This window comes from Lepus europaeus, chromosome 6 (assembly GCF_033115175.1).
Source record: "Lepus europaeus isolate LE1 chromosome 6, mLepTim1.pri, whole genome shotgun sequence".
NCBI classification, from domain to species: Eukaryota; Metazoa; Chordata; class Mammalia; order Lagomorpha; family Leporidae; genus Lepus; species Lepus europaeus.
Window position 1 is genome coordinate 128,382,361 of NC_084832.1, and position 14,919 is coordinate 128,397,279.

The 14,919-nt window shown below is 50.1% G+C and overlaps 1 protein-coding gene across 1 annotated transcript in view; it reads right to left on the reverse strand.

The window, feature by feature from the left end:
* The window catches only part of PRICKLE1 (prickle planar cell polarity protein 1), a 52,344-nt gene extending 37,810 nt beyond the window's left edge, over positions 1-14,534 (reverse strand). The window contains exon 1 of the mRNA XM_062195092.1: positions 14,493-14,534. Within this exon, the coding sequence (XP_062051076.1) occupies positions 14,493-14,528 (36 nt within the window). The 5' untranslated portion in view covers positions 14,529-14,534. The remainder of the gene's footprint in view (positions 1-14,492) is intronic.
* Positions 14,535-14,919: the final 385 nt, after the last annotated feature.

Here is a 14,919-nt window from a genome sequence, read left to right on the forward strand (position 1 = left end):
AAATCTGCGAGTTCGCTGCTGTGGATCTGCGCTCTTGGTTACATCCAGACACAGCCGACACGGTGTCCACCGTGTGCCCAGAGAAGCTCATCTACCTGAAAACGCATCAGCGCTAAGAACCACGACGTCAGCTCGGCGCACAGCTGCATGCTGCCTCGGTCGCGTTAGAGCAGTTTGTTTTTCCTGTTAGCAAGCAGAATCTTTCTTTACAGCAAGAAATTGCCAAAGTGATTCGTGAAGTGCCAACGTCACACCAATTGGGTCTTTCTCAGAGGGCTCTCCCTAAGCCATCTTCACACCTTCCGCCTTCCCTTGAGTTATGACCACACGGTCCCAGCAGCTGATGGGGGATTCTGCAGGAGGGCTTTTTTCTTTTTTCCAATCCCCTTTAAATTTGCAATGAGCATTTAAAGGTTAACCAAGACGGCCATTTTCTGAATTTCTCATACTACACAGGGACCACACAGGAGAGGTGGGAGCGACACATCTTTCCACACATGCGCACTCCATGTTCAGACCCCTCGGAGAAGTTCAGTTAGAAGGGGTCCCACTGCAGCACCAAAGATCAAACAGCCGGGGTTGCATCATGCAGTGCCGATGGAACTGGTCACAAGAGGCGACCTGGGCACCTGCAGCTTTTCTCAAAGCAAACCCAGTGAGACTCTCCCACCTGTGAAACTCAACCCTGCCGGCCACAGGGCTCAGGATAAAGATCTCTGATCTAAACACTGCATTTGGATACATTTTGTAAATAATGCTTATCTTCAAAGTACCAAACAAAGCGTGCTTTCCCAGGTAGAGGACACACTTAGGGACAGCTGGGTTGAATTCATTCATGACATGCTTAGGGACAACTGGGTTGAATTAATTTATGAGCCTAAACATTCTCCTCCCTGAAATGTATTCTGCCCCTGTAACTGACTAGACCACGGCTCCACTGAGCTAATCAAAGGCACTTCCAACCTTTCAGCTAATTTTATTCCATTGCAATGAAGCTGCACCACAGAGGGCATTTGAAACAGCAAACACGTGTATGACATAACAGCTCTACCAACTGTTTTCTAGAGAATATTGGATTAAAGAAGTCAAGGCCATTCTGAAGCACTGCGTGTTGGTTTTTATTCTCAGAATTATTATTATTTTTACCAATCCAATCGATCTAAAGTTCTCCTGAAACAGGGCAGGCGTCAAGAGTCCAGTGGTTAAGAAGCCGCTTGGGGCACCTGCACCCTGTGTCAGAGTGCCTGGGTTCGAATCCCGACTCCACTGTCCATTCCAGCACCTGCTATGTGCATCCTGGGGGGCAGCAGGTGTTGGCTCACGTGGTTCAGTCCTTGCCACCCACACGGGAGATCCTGGTGGAATTCTGGCTCCTGGTTTCCGCCTGGCCCAGCCCTGACTGCTGCAGGCATTTGGGGAAGGAAACACTGGAGGGTGATTTCTCTCTGACTCTGTTTCTCTTTCTCTGTGTCTCTCTGCCTCTCAAATAAATAAAAACCAGCTTTTAAAAAGTTGTTCTGGGACGGGCACTGTGGTGCAGATGGTAAGGCATCCCATACGGCGCCGGTTCTAGTCCCAGCCGCTTCACTTTCAATTCAGCTCCCTGCTAACACACCTGGGAAAGCAGCAGACAATGGCCTAAGGGCCTGGGCCCCTGCACCCATGAGAGGCCTGGAAGAAGCTCCTGGCCTTAGACTGGCCCAGCTCCAGCCGTTGTGACCATCTGGGGAGTGAACCAGGGATGGACGCTCTTTCTCTCTGTGTAACTCTGCCTTTCAAATAAATATTTAAAAAAAAAAAAATTTATCCTGAGGTAATAAAAGGACAAAAATTAAACTACAGACTAAAAAGTGTTGATAATATTCAGTTTCACTTTTCACAGTTATCTTAAAATGCTTCTTAATCAATTATGGCCATCTTTAGAATAGATGTTTTCTAGGGCCAGTGCTGTCTCGAGTGGGTAAGGCCACTGCCTGCAGTGCCAGCATCCCATATGGGCGCCAGTTCGAATCCTGGCTGCTCCACTTCTGAGCCAGCTCTCTGCTGTGGCCTGGGAAAGCAGTAGAAGATGGCCCAAGTCCTCGGGCCCCTGCACCTGTGTGGGAGACCTGGAAGAAGCTCCTGGCTCCTGGCTTCGGACTAGCTCAGCCTTGGCTGTTGCAGTCATTTGGGGAGTAAACCAGTGGATGGAAGACCTCTCTCTCTCTCTCTCTCTCTCTCTCTCTCTCTCTCTCTCTGCCTCTCTTTCTCTCTGTGTGTAACTATGACTTTCAAGTAAATACATAAATCTTTAAAAAAAAAGAACAGATGCTTCCTCGGAGGACAGCAGACAGTGCAGCCCAGTGGGCGGGAAGTGGCTCTGGAGCCACTGCCAGTGACCGTCCTCCTGCTGCTCCCTAAGGCACAGGCACCCAGCACCGACACCCCCAGGCTGTGGACAGCACAGCGAGGATGCATGGGAAGCAGCCTGCTTGCCAGCAAGTGGTTAACAGATGCTGAAGGTCACTGCCAGTGGGCACACCCAGCAGAGGACAGGAAGGTGACCCAGGGCACAGAGCTGTCTCCTGCTCACAGCCGAGCGACCTGACACCTGTATCTGATGAGGGATCCATCTATCACGTGCTCCTGACTGGGTCTGACATACACTCTTCATATCTAATCTTTTTTCCGTAGAGCTATCAAATAAAATGAAGAGCCAGCATTCCTAAATTCACATGGGAAAGTTGTATTTGGAAGTCTTCCTGTGGCTAAAAAAAAAAGGAAATTCTGTTTAAGGAGGACTCTTAGTTTTGCAAAAACTGCACATTTGCAAGAAGTCTCCATTCAAAAAGAAAACGTGACAGTTGTAGCCTGGTTTTACATGTGCCTTTGAAGGCCATTTCAGAATAAAGCAGTATTGTTCTTAAAAAACACTCAGCATATGAAACAGCTAAGTTTAATAAGTTATAGAAAGGATGGATGTTGTTTCTATTAAGAATGTGAATCTTCAGAAATTTTCGTGTTCTATGTTTGGAATATACCACCAGCTAGTAACACTCCATTTGATAATCTCCTTGTCAATGCTCAAAAAATATGCCCTGAGGGGTGGCGTTTCGTGCAGCAGTTAGCAATGTAAGCTCCTGCTTGGATGGTCTAGGCGCATTCTGGAGTGCCTGGTGCAAGTCCAGGCTGCTCACTGTAGCATCCAGCTGCCTGCAGATGTGCACCCCAGGAGGCACAGGAAGGGGAGGGCTCAACTAGCCGGGCTCCTGCCAATCAAATGGGAGACCCGGATGGAGTTCCTGACTCCCTGCTTCCGCCTGGCCTGTCCCCAGCTGTTGCGGGAATCTGGGGAGAGGGACAGCAGATAGACGAGCTCTGTTTCCATCTCTCCGCCTTTTAAATAAATACACATTTAAAAAATATATCCACAGAATATGTGAATGAAGTCAAGGATTGATCAATATGTACCTCAAGTGTACACGGAAGGCACACAGTGATGCGTGAATGAGCTGCGCTAGTCCATTCTTCGTTAATTAAAATATATTATTTGTTTGAAAGACACAGTTAGAGACAGACAGGGAGAGTCAGAGAGAGATCTTCCATCTGCTGGTTCACTCCCCAGAGGACAGCAAAGACCATGGCTGAAGCCAGGAGTCTGGAACTCCATCTGGGTCTCCCACGTGTGTGGCAGGGGCCCAAGTACCTGAGCCACCTTCTGCTGCCTTCTTAGGTGCATTAGCAGGGAGCTGGATTGGAAGTGGAGCAGCAGAGACTTGAACCAGTGCCCACATAGGATGCAGACGGCAGCTTAACCATACCTTATTTATTCTTTAAAAGGACATTATAGGGGCAGGCTTTGTGGCACAGCAAGTAAACCCACCACCTGTGATGCCGGCATCCCATATGGATGCCAGTTGGTGTCCTGGCTGCTCCACCGCTGATCCAGCTCCCTGCTAATGGCCTGAGAAAAGCAACAGAAGATGGCCCAAGGGTTTGGGCCCCTGCCACTCGCATGGTAGACCCGGATGGAGCTCCCAGCTCCTGGCTTGGGCCTGGCCCAGCACTTGCCATTGTGACCATCTAGGGAGTGAATCAGAGCATGGAAGATCTCTTTCTCTGTCTTTTTATAAATATGACTTTCAAACAAATAAACCTTTTCTTGATTTTCAAAAAGGGCATCATAATAGCTAGAAAATGGCCCGGGGGTACCCGAGGACGACTCCTGCCCCCTAAGGGAAAAACCCCCTCCCTGCCTCACCCTTCTGTTTTCTGCCTTCTCTAAGGCGTGGATGCATCAGACGTGGGCCGTGTCCTCCCCAGCACCACGCGTGGAGACACTCGTGGACACCACAACAAAGGGTGGGGTCTCAGCCGTTTGTCTTTTTCACGGGGGAAAAATCACCCTGTTCTTCAAAGCTAGATAGCCCACTGGGAAGCTCATTTGGCATCACACTTTGTGCGGGAAGAGTTTGCTGCGGTCCCTGCACTCACACGTGTTCCCGTGCGATGGCTGTCACCTCTGGATGACAGTGCTACAGGTGGATAAGGCTGACTAAGGGACCTCGCCAAGCCACTAATGACATACACCAGCAAGCACAGTCTGAAGGAACAGCCTTTCAAAGGGACAGTGCTCCTCAGCGTCCTCGGAGCTGAAGACGAGCGAGGAGGCCAAGAGCACGGATGAAGTGCTCGTTCTCTGTGGCCTGTTCCTGCGAAATGAAAGAGCAGTTAAGTAAAACACCGGTCATCCTGTTCGAAACGCTGCTAACGGACAAAGCGCGACTCTCACGGGAGTCACTGGTTCCTCGTCTGTTGTTCCTGCATCTGACCCGCTCCGGAGAAACTTCCCACGAGGCTGGCGCCCCACGCTTCCACACACGTCCTCTGTGCTGGACGCCGCAGTGTCTAGGACGGTGTTGGCGGAAGGCACATTTTTAAAATGAACAAGGGCAGGTGCTGTGGTGCAGCAGGTGTAACTGCAGCTAAGGATCCCATCCTGGAATCCTGGAGCAAGGTGGGGCCCCAGCTACTTCACTTCCCATCCAGGTCCCTGCTAATGCACCCTGGAAGGAAGCAGCAAACAACACAGCTGCTTGGCCTCTGCTACCCATGTGGGAGACCTCGACGGAGTTCCCGGCTCCGGGCTTCAGCCTGGCCCAATCCCGGATGCTGGCGGTGTCCGGGGAGTGAACCAGCAGATGGAAGACCTCTCTGTTGCTCTGCCTTGCAAATCAGAGGAAGGAAGGAAGGAAGGAAGGAAGGGAGGGAGGGAGGGAGGGAGGGAGGGAGGGAGGGAGGGAAAAAATAAAAGCTAAGAAATGTGGAAACCTCTCCTGTAAGCAGATGGCAAAAACAGGGAAAGTGTACAGCAATTAGAAACAAAAGAGCTGCCTAAGCATCTTTATTCTGGATGATCACTACGTAACACACAGAGGGCAGAGTCTCCCCATGGGTGCTCAGGAGTGGAGACCCTCTGCTGTGGTGCTCAACCCTGCTCCACCTCCACCCACAGCTCACTGTGGGCCGGGCTGATCCTTCCAATTCTTCCCCCTGGAAACCAGGAACAAGGAGGGACTTGCCAGCCTGGACTGAGCTGTGGATCTGCCCTGTCTTCCTCCAGTGGTAGACACCATAATTTACGCTCATTTGCTCTCACAAGCAACTGGGGGAAAACCACAGACTTCATCTTCTACCTCGGAAACGCAGAAACCACTCTCCCTGAATCATCGTCAAAGCCCTCGACCACGCCGCACCGCCGAGACGAGTGTCGCTTGCTTTCTGGAACCGGCCTTGTCCATCGTGCTCTCTAGGGGGACAGGAGGGTTCAGCAACCCCCGGAGGCCTCAGACACTTCCCCCAGACTCCCTGGGACGTCAGCGCAGAGGGAGAAACGCACAAATCCCAAGCAAACAAGGCAGGCAGATCTGACACTCAGATGAAGCAATTCGGTGGGTTTTATGTAACTAATACGGGAAGAAACACACCAACTTAGCCACTTGTGAACGCTCTACTGCCAAGCACCCAAAGGCTTTGCTTGTCACTCTTGGGTGGTGATGACGTCACCTTGCTCTGGAAGGAGAAGATAACCGAGTAACAAAAGGCAAAAGCGTTTTTTTTCCTTCACTTATTTAAAACATTGTTGGTTATTTAAAAATTTCCACTCTCCTAGCAATTCTGCACCCAGCCGTAAATCCTAAAGAGACAATCAGAGAATCAGCACAGGTGCTCAGTCATCTTTAATGCTGAAAAATAAGAATTACCTTCAAGATTCAAAAGATGGGTTTAAGAGTTGGGTAAGAATTTTATTCATACAACAGAAAAACATGCAGCTCTAAAATGACGCCACAGACCCGTGCTGTCCCACAGAAACACAACGTGAACGACATGCGTAACCCATCATTGCAAAAAGCAGGGGCAAGTAAAATTAGTTTTATTACTATATAAGGGTACTAGAAAAAGTTCGTGGAAAACAGAAGATGAGCTGAGGGGCAAATGATTAGCCTGGCCTTAAGACATAGGTTAAGATGCGGCGACCCACTCTGCAATACCTTGGGTTCCACTCACGGCTCTGGCTCCTTCCTCACTCTAGCTCCCTGCTAACGTACAACCTAGGAAACAGCAGATGATGCCCACTGGGTACCTGCCACCCACGTGGAAGACCCAGACTAAGCCCCCAGCTCCCAGCTTCAGCCTCTGGCCTGGTCCAGGCCACCGAGGACATCTGGGGAAGAGCTGAGAGGACAGGAGGATGCTCTCACTCTCTTTTCTCTCTCTAAAGATAATAAAAAGATGTTTATTTGGATGCAGAAAAATTGAAATCCATGCAGTTCTTTCATAAAACACATTTTCCATGAACTCACAATTCATTTAACCCAACACATCTGAAATAGTTCAACACATGATCAATATGGAAATAAGGAGACATTTTGCTTTTTTGTCCATCTCTGGAATCTGGTTTTGTACTCGGACTTCAGAAGCACCACAATTTCAGCTCCAGAGTCCACGTTGCTCGTGGCAGCATTCAACAACACAGCTGGGGCTGGCGCTATGGCTTAACAGGTTAAGTCTCTGCCTGTGGCACTGGCATCCCTTAATGGATGCCAGTTCGAGTCCTGGCTGCTCCACTTCTGATCCCGCTCCCTGTTAATGGCCTGGAAAATCAGTAAAAGATGGCCCAAGTGCTTGGGCCCCTGAACCCATGTGGGAGACATGGAAGAAGCTTTTAGTTCCTGGCTTTGGATTGGCTCAGCCCCAGCCACTGGCGATTTGGGGCGTGAACCAGTGGATGGAAGACCTCTCTGTCTCTCAAATAAATAAATTAAAAACCCCCCCCCCACACACACACCCCCCCACACACACACACACAAAGCTGGGGACAATGTTTAGGCTGAGAAAACCACTTATAAAACATTAAAATTTAAAAACAGATTATATGAACTATGTACAGCATAATTCTAATGTGTTTTAATGGGCTGAGAAAACCATTCATAAAACATTAAAATTTAAAAACACGTTATATGAACAATGTGCAGGATAATTCTAATGTGTTTTAAAGATTCATGAGTAAGGAAGAAACGCAGGTTACCGAGCAAGATGTCCGGAGTGTCATACTGGGACTGCCTTTCCTCCTCCTTGCTGCTTTTTCTCAGTGTTACACAATGCATCTGGACTATTTTAAAGTGAAGGAAAGACCGTGCAGTTTAATACTTTGCAACCAGCACTGCTGAGATTCACGATGACTTAGACACGCAACTCTTTCTAAGAAGCCACCTTGGAAACACGGCCAGTGTGTCGCTACTGCAGGCTAGCTGAGCCCAATTTCACTGCCCACAGAGAACAGCTCTCCACTGTGAACAAGACTGGTATTTTGAGCACGAGCCTGCACATTTGCCCCTTAACTGTGGTGTGTGTAATTGCACCATAAGGACTGTGGGTAAATTATTTCACTGCCTGTTAAATAACCATTTGTGAAGTCTAGACAACAATCATAAATAGCCACTATTTATAAAGTGCCACTCGAGGTACATGGGGGATTATTTCATAAACCAGCAAAGTGACCAGCACCTCCTAGGACCCCTAGGCCTCACAAAGAGGGGAGGGGCAGAGGAAATACATAAAATCGGCAAAGACGCCAGACAGACAAAATCCGCTTTGAAAAAGTGAGACGACATTGCATCCAATGTATGTAGCGTGCCGGGCGTCCGCCTCACCCACAGGGCCCCTGATGACTCTCCTCATCCCCCACCATGGGCCTGAGGGGCTAAGACCCTACGTGGGACGCCTGTATTCCGTGTCACAGTGCCTGGGCACTAAACCTGGCTCTGCTTCCAAGCCAGCTTCCCACTCGGGAGCACCTTGGGAAGTAGCAGGGGAGCCTCACGTGCTTGGGCCCCTGCCACCCTGGTGGAGACCCAGATGGAGTTCCTGGTTCCCGGCTTCAGCCTGGCCCAGCCCCAGCTGCTGTGGGCATTTGGGAGGCAAATGAGGAGACAGATTTCTTTCTGTCTCTTTCCACTATTTCACATAAATAAAAACTGTTCTTAGAAAGAGCTTTATACATAATAATGAGCTGATTTCTTAGAGCAGACTTTGTGGTAGGTGTGAGTTCATGGAAAATGCATATGACTGTGCAAGTACTCCAGAAACTTCCTGCATCCAAATAAATGGATCTCCTGTTTCTCGTTACTCCACAACTCTGTGAAGCAGCCTCACTGTTAGCTGCCCCGTAGGTGAGCAGCAGACCCTGCAGACGCCAGGGTCACAGCCGCGATCCTCCCCGGGGGACCCCTCCTCCTATATTCTGCAGGCCACCAGGGCGGCGGGGACAGGGGACTCTCTAAGGACCCACAGAAACGGAGGGGTCTGGTTCCCAGTGTCCATGCACCTGCCCACAACACCACACAGAGAATTCCTGCACCTCTGGGACCACAGAGGAGGAACACACACCGGGGCCAGAGCTTCCCAAAGGAAGCTCCCCTCATCTGCTCTCAGCAGGACACAGCCCATCCCTGGCTGCAGGATGTCCCCAGCACCCTCCACACAGACGGACGGATTCTTACATTTACCATGAAAGCCTCTCAACATAAAAGAGCCTATTTGATGCTGCTAAGCAGACGCACCTCACTCATCAATTTTCTATATTGCTTTAACCAGAGCCTAGCCGAGAACATTCTCGAACAAAGCCTTGCCCAGCAGAACCAAGTTAACTGGACTCTGGCACCAGTCACTCAACAGCCCTTGGATTCATTCAACAAAGACGTACTGAGTGCGTTCTGTGTCCTGCACACTGAGCCAGGCCTTGGAGGAACAGCAGGAGGCGAGGTGGTGTCTGGACTCTCCCGCGCTGAGGAGCAGACGGCCCTGCTGCCTTGTGCAGCCACCACCTACGACAGCCGGCACTCACCACGCCCACCTGGCCGACTCCACACCCCACGACCCTGCCTGCTCTCACCAAAGACCTGGGCCATCTTCTGCTGCTTCCCGGGTGTGTTAGCACTGAGCTGGGTTGGAAGTGCAGCAGCTGGAACTTGAATGGGCGCAAAGATACGCCCTACGATACCTGCCCCCCCTCTTTCTTTGGCTGCTAGGTCTTTAAGCTTACAACTTACTAACTTAGATGTCCCCAGAGTGATAACCTGACAGATGTATTGTCTCAACCTCAAGGAGAGAAACATGAGAAGTAATTCTACTTAATAGTTTAAAATGAATTGCAGGGGCCAGCACTGTGGCATAGCAGGTAAAGTCGCTGCCTGCAGTGCCGGCATCCCATATGGGTGCTGATTCAAGACCCAGCTGCTCCACTTCTGATCCAGCTCTCTGCTCTGGCCTGGGAAAGCAGTAACAGATGGCCCAAGGTCTTGGGCCCCTACACTCAGGTGGGAAACCTGGAAGAAGCTCCTGGCTCCTGGCTTTGGATTGGCCCAGCTCCAGCCATTGTGGCTATTTAGGGAGTGAACCAGCAGATGGAAGATCTTTCTCTCTCTGTCTCTGCCTCTCTGTAATTCCACCTTTCAAGCAGATAAATAAATCTTTTAAAAAAAAATAAAATGAATTATAAATTTTACTAGAACATAATAGCTGAGAAAAAAACATATATACACACACACATATAGTGTGTATGCTAAAGGAATGCTACAAAGTTTCTTGTGAAAGCAAATAAACAAATAAATATCAAATTTCTGTCTTAAGGTTAGACAAGATGATTAAGTAGTTACGAAAAGAATACCAACAGAAACTTTATCTGTGTCCTTTCGTTACTGAAACCTTGCATCCTGCCCTGAAAATAGAGTCAGCCTTCTGAACAGGACTGCTGGCTGCTGCCTCGGGATGAGTAGGCCCCTCTCAGGTTCCTACGACAGCTTTCCATCCGCAATTTACAATTTTTCTGGAACTTTCCATAATTACTGTTTGTAATCAGTTATTAAGAACTTGCAGCTAAGTTTAAAAGGTCATTTTTATATTTTAAAAAGTCACATATTTATGCATTTTTCTTTAAATGAGCCCTTTGTGCTTTCTTAAATGTATTCCTTACAAAGCAACAAGAAAAGAAGTTTTATGAATGCACAAGACTGCAAGAAATGTCAAGTATGCTAGGGTTCTGGTTTTGATTGTGGACTTCAGAGGAAGTTTAAACGGCCATGGAAGAGGGTCCTTTAATTACAAGCCAACATCCTACAGGACAGGCAGTCTCCCTCCCAGACGGCAGTGCAGCGGTGTGAGAAGAAAATCAGCTGTGACCAGCACAACAGGGAGCCATTCCGGCAAGCCAGGCTGACCAGGGACCGGGGATCACCGCGTGTCCCCTCCGGCTTTGTGTAGGCTACTGTCTGGTACTCTAGGAGATGGGAATGTTTCAGGAGCTAAACAGACAGTTCCATTTCTGCCACAGCCCAGTCAAGTCCGTGCTCCGACTGTGGCAAGTCGGTCTTCACCGTGGGGACGAAGCTTGACAACAGCATCCCCCCACCCCGCCCCACAGGAGTGTCAACTGAAAGACGGTGCAGCACCGTGGTGAGAGGGCTGCGCTCCTGCCCAAGTGGCCAATCCTCCGCTCCGCCTCCTCTCCCTGTGGGCCGGAGGAAAATCAGCTGTGTCTCTAACAGTTTGTCCAGCAGGGAAATGGACAGACAGGTAGGCTTGTCAGGAGCATTTCATGCAATGCTGACCACATTCCACCAAACATGGCAAACAAGCAGTCAGCACACAGGACCTTTAACTGAATGTACACACTCAGGTATGCATGTACATACGTGTGTCCAAATGTGTGTACACATGCAACACACGTGCATGCATGTGCATGAATGTGTACACGCGAATGCATGCATTGTGTGTACATGTGAGCATCAACCTGAACACATGAGTGGCCATGTACGAATGCACACATTTGAACAGACACACATACACACACACACACATGCACATTAGTGTGTATGTGTGTGCATGCTTATTATGGTGCACATAGGTATACACATGCATGTGTGTGTTTGAGAGGAATACAGAGACAGAGAAAGCTCCCCCTCTGCTGGTTCACTCCTCAAATGCCTGCCTTGAAGCCAGGAGCTGCGAACGCCATCCAGGTCTGCCATGTGGGTGGCAGGAACCCAACAACCGGAGCTACCACCGCCGTCTGCCACAGCGCAAATCAGCAGGAAGACAGCACTGGGGGCGATGTCACGCCTCGAACCTAGATTTTCTGAAAAGAGATGCAGTGTCCCAACTGGCAGCTTTAGCCTGAGCCAGAAGCCTACCCTGAGTTACTTTTTCAGATAGAAATGAGATATCTGTCACAGCTCAGCACTAGGAAAATCTTCCCACACCTCCACCAAGCCCCTTAGGGCCTCCTGCTTTGTGGATGCTACAGAAAGAAAAAGCTGTCCACGAAGTATCACGCCGGGAGATTCAGGTCCCAAACGGGTTTCCCCTGCCCTTCCTCACTCAGGGTGCCTGTGGCCTAGAGATCGATGCCGTCTCCATTCTTGAGCAAGGTAGGGCAGGAAGTGTTCTCCCATCAAGCCCAGCGGCAGTGGACCGCACACAAGCTCAGGGGCTGGCCAGGTGTGCACAGCAGAGTCAGCTGGGAGCGCAGCAGAGGGGCCACTCCCTCCCGCAGGCTCACCCTTCTCTGGAGCAGGCATCTACCCAGATCACACAAACAGGACGTGTGTGTAGGCTGGGCGTGTTTAGTGTGCTTTTCACTGATGACATTTTCCACTCTGGACAGGCTTATCGGGGCCATGATGCCATCATGAGTCGGGGGACGTGTGTGCTTGTTTTAAAATCTGAGTCCTTCCTCGGACGTCCTGCCGTGCCACCACTGGAACAGTTCCGTTTCCTTTTTCTTGCCTGGGAGAGGTGGAGCAGAGCTCCTGGGGGGACCACGCTGGATTCTGAACGCGACCTGCACCTGTTATCCCTTACAGGACACACACGCGTCAGGGGTGGGCGCTCGGCTCAGCAGTTACAACCTCTGCAGCCAGTGTCAGATCTCCCGGGCTTGAGTCCCAGTTCTGCTCCTGATTCCAGAAGCCTGCTAATGGACGTCCTGGGGGCAGCAGGGGATGACTCGCGTGCTTGGGTCCCTGTCACCCAGGCAGCAGGTCTACACAGAATTCCTGCCTCCCTGCGTCACCCCTGCCCATCCCTCCCCAACCCAGTCCTGGCTGTTGTGTACATTTAGAGAATGAACCAGCAGATAGGAGCTCCCTCTCCACCTCTCAAATAATGAAAACAGACACTTGTGGAATGCCACACAGATCCAAATGTACAAAGCCAGACAGCAATTTCAGCACACAGGAGGAAGACCAGTCCCCAAGCCACAGGCATTGCCTTGGTTATCTATATCTTATCTTAATACGTTATTGCCTAACACTGAATCCCAACACATCAAAATATTTTTTAAACAAAGATTATCTTGAAACGAATCTGAAAGACTCAGTTAAAAACTGAGAAAGCAATGGAAGATGGACTAAGTGCTCATGCCCCGGCACCCACGTAGGAGACCCGGATAAAGTTCCTGTTTTGGCCTGCCCAGCCCTGGCCGTTGTAACCATTTGGGGATGAACCAGCAGATCAAAGCTTTCTCTCCCTAGCTATCCCTCTCCCTCTCTCTTTCAAATAAATAGTGCGGGTGACCCTGTGCCTGGATGGGAGACTGCCTGCCTAGCCCATGCAGCAGGTTAAGAAAGCATGGCACACTATGCCCTCTGGAAAACACCCTGGTAGAAGGCTCAGCACACGGAGACCCCGACATATGACCTGACTGCTGTGGCAGGTGGCCCGGACCCCAGCACATTTCCTCCACCCCCACTTCCCCTTGAGGGGCCTTGTAATTGTCAACTATGTAAACAGCTCTCGAGTATGGCCCAGACCCCTAAGACCACATGGAAGGCTACATGGGCTACGTGACCTTCAAGCTGACTGGAGAAGCAAGGTGGCATCAGTATCAGCTTTCTCCATAGAACTAGTGTTGCTACCCTGAACCAGCTACTCCCCTTTGCGTGCCCTATAAGCTTGTGCCCGACTGTTAATAAATGGACATTTTCACCAAAGTTGTCTCCAGTGCTTCTTGTTGAAGAATGCCGTTGAAGACTCCCCAACAGTGTGGGCCTCGCAGGACGAGTCCACAAAATAGTTTTTAAAAAGGTATTTTTCCAAGTGGTTTTTCTATCAGCATAGAGAAAAGAACTGAGATATAAGAACAATCTCTCATGAACACCGATGTGCAAACACGACGGCAAATGCAGGGGCGAGGCCCGCTGCCGATGAGCGGGCTCCGAACCCAGCCCTGCGCCTGCACAACCCCACAGCCTGACGCCAGGCAAAGAAAAACAGAGTGGCATAAATTATGACTGTTCTGAGAAGACTCCCACCGCGATACCCCGTCTCAAAACACGCTGCTCGAGGGCGGAAGTAATTAAACGGCAGCATATGTACATCTGAAATGCACGCTTATCGATCACAGCCAAGGTAAGTTTTGGGGACACACATGGGGCAGATGACCGAAATACACAGTAAAAGGAAAACAGGTCGAGGCAATGGGAGTGACCCCTCACTTGGCTCAGGGCTCACTCCCCGCGATCCAGCCTGACAAAGGATTAAAGAATTGTCCTCAGGGGCCAGTATGGTGGTGTAGTGGGCTAAGCCACCACATGAGGAGCGGGCATCCCATGTGGGCACTGGTTCTAGTCCTGCCTGCTCTACTTCCAGCCCAGATCCCTGCTGATAGCCTGGGAAAGCCACAGAAAATGACCCAAGTGCCTGGGCCCCTGCACCTCTGTGGGAGACCTGGATGAAGCTCCAGGTTCCTGGCTTCGAATCGGCTCAGCTCTGGCCACTGCGGCCATTTGGGAAGTGAACCAGCAGACAGAAGACCTTTCTCTGTGTGTCTCTCTCTGTCTATAACTCTACCTCTTAAATTAAAAAAATAATCTTCAATAACCATCTGCATTGGAACCTCCGCAAGTGGTGAATCTGAGAACCTGAGGCTTGTTCTGAGAATTTCTCAAGCTTACCTCAATGACCATCTCCCAAGTGGCTTCTGTGGCCATTAAGACGTCCTGGCTGGAAGACGCGGTTTCACAGGTTTTCTGAGAACTCTATTTCTCTGGCTTTGCTGCTCTTGTCTGCTTTTGGGCTCCTCCCTTTCACTGCATTTCAACTATTTTGCAAGAAAGGAAAAGAAGAGGAATTCGAGAGAGCGACTTGGAATACTTGTTAGCAGTTCTGACAGGGGAGACTTGAGTTTTGTTTGTTGGGACCTGGCTCCAGGTTCCGAGCAACCACGCATTCTCACTAACATGGAGACACAAGGACAGAGGAAAAAGAGCTCTGATGTCAAGTCTCCACTTTAGGGACCTTCAGGGTCAGGCCGGAGGGCAGGCAAGCGAGCGGACGGCACCGACGGCACCGCTCCAGACAGGAGTGATGTCCAGGGCAACC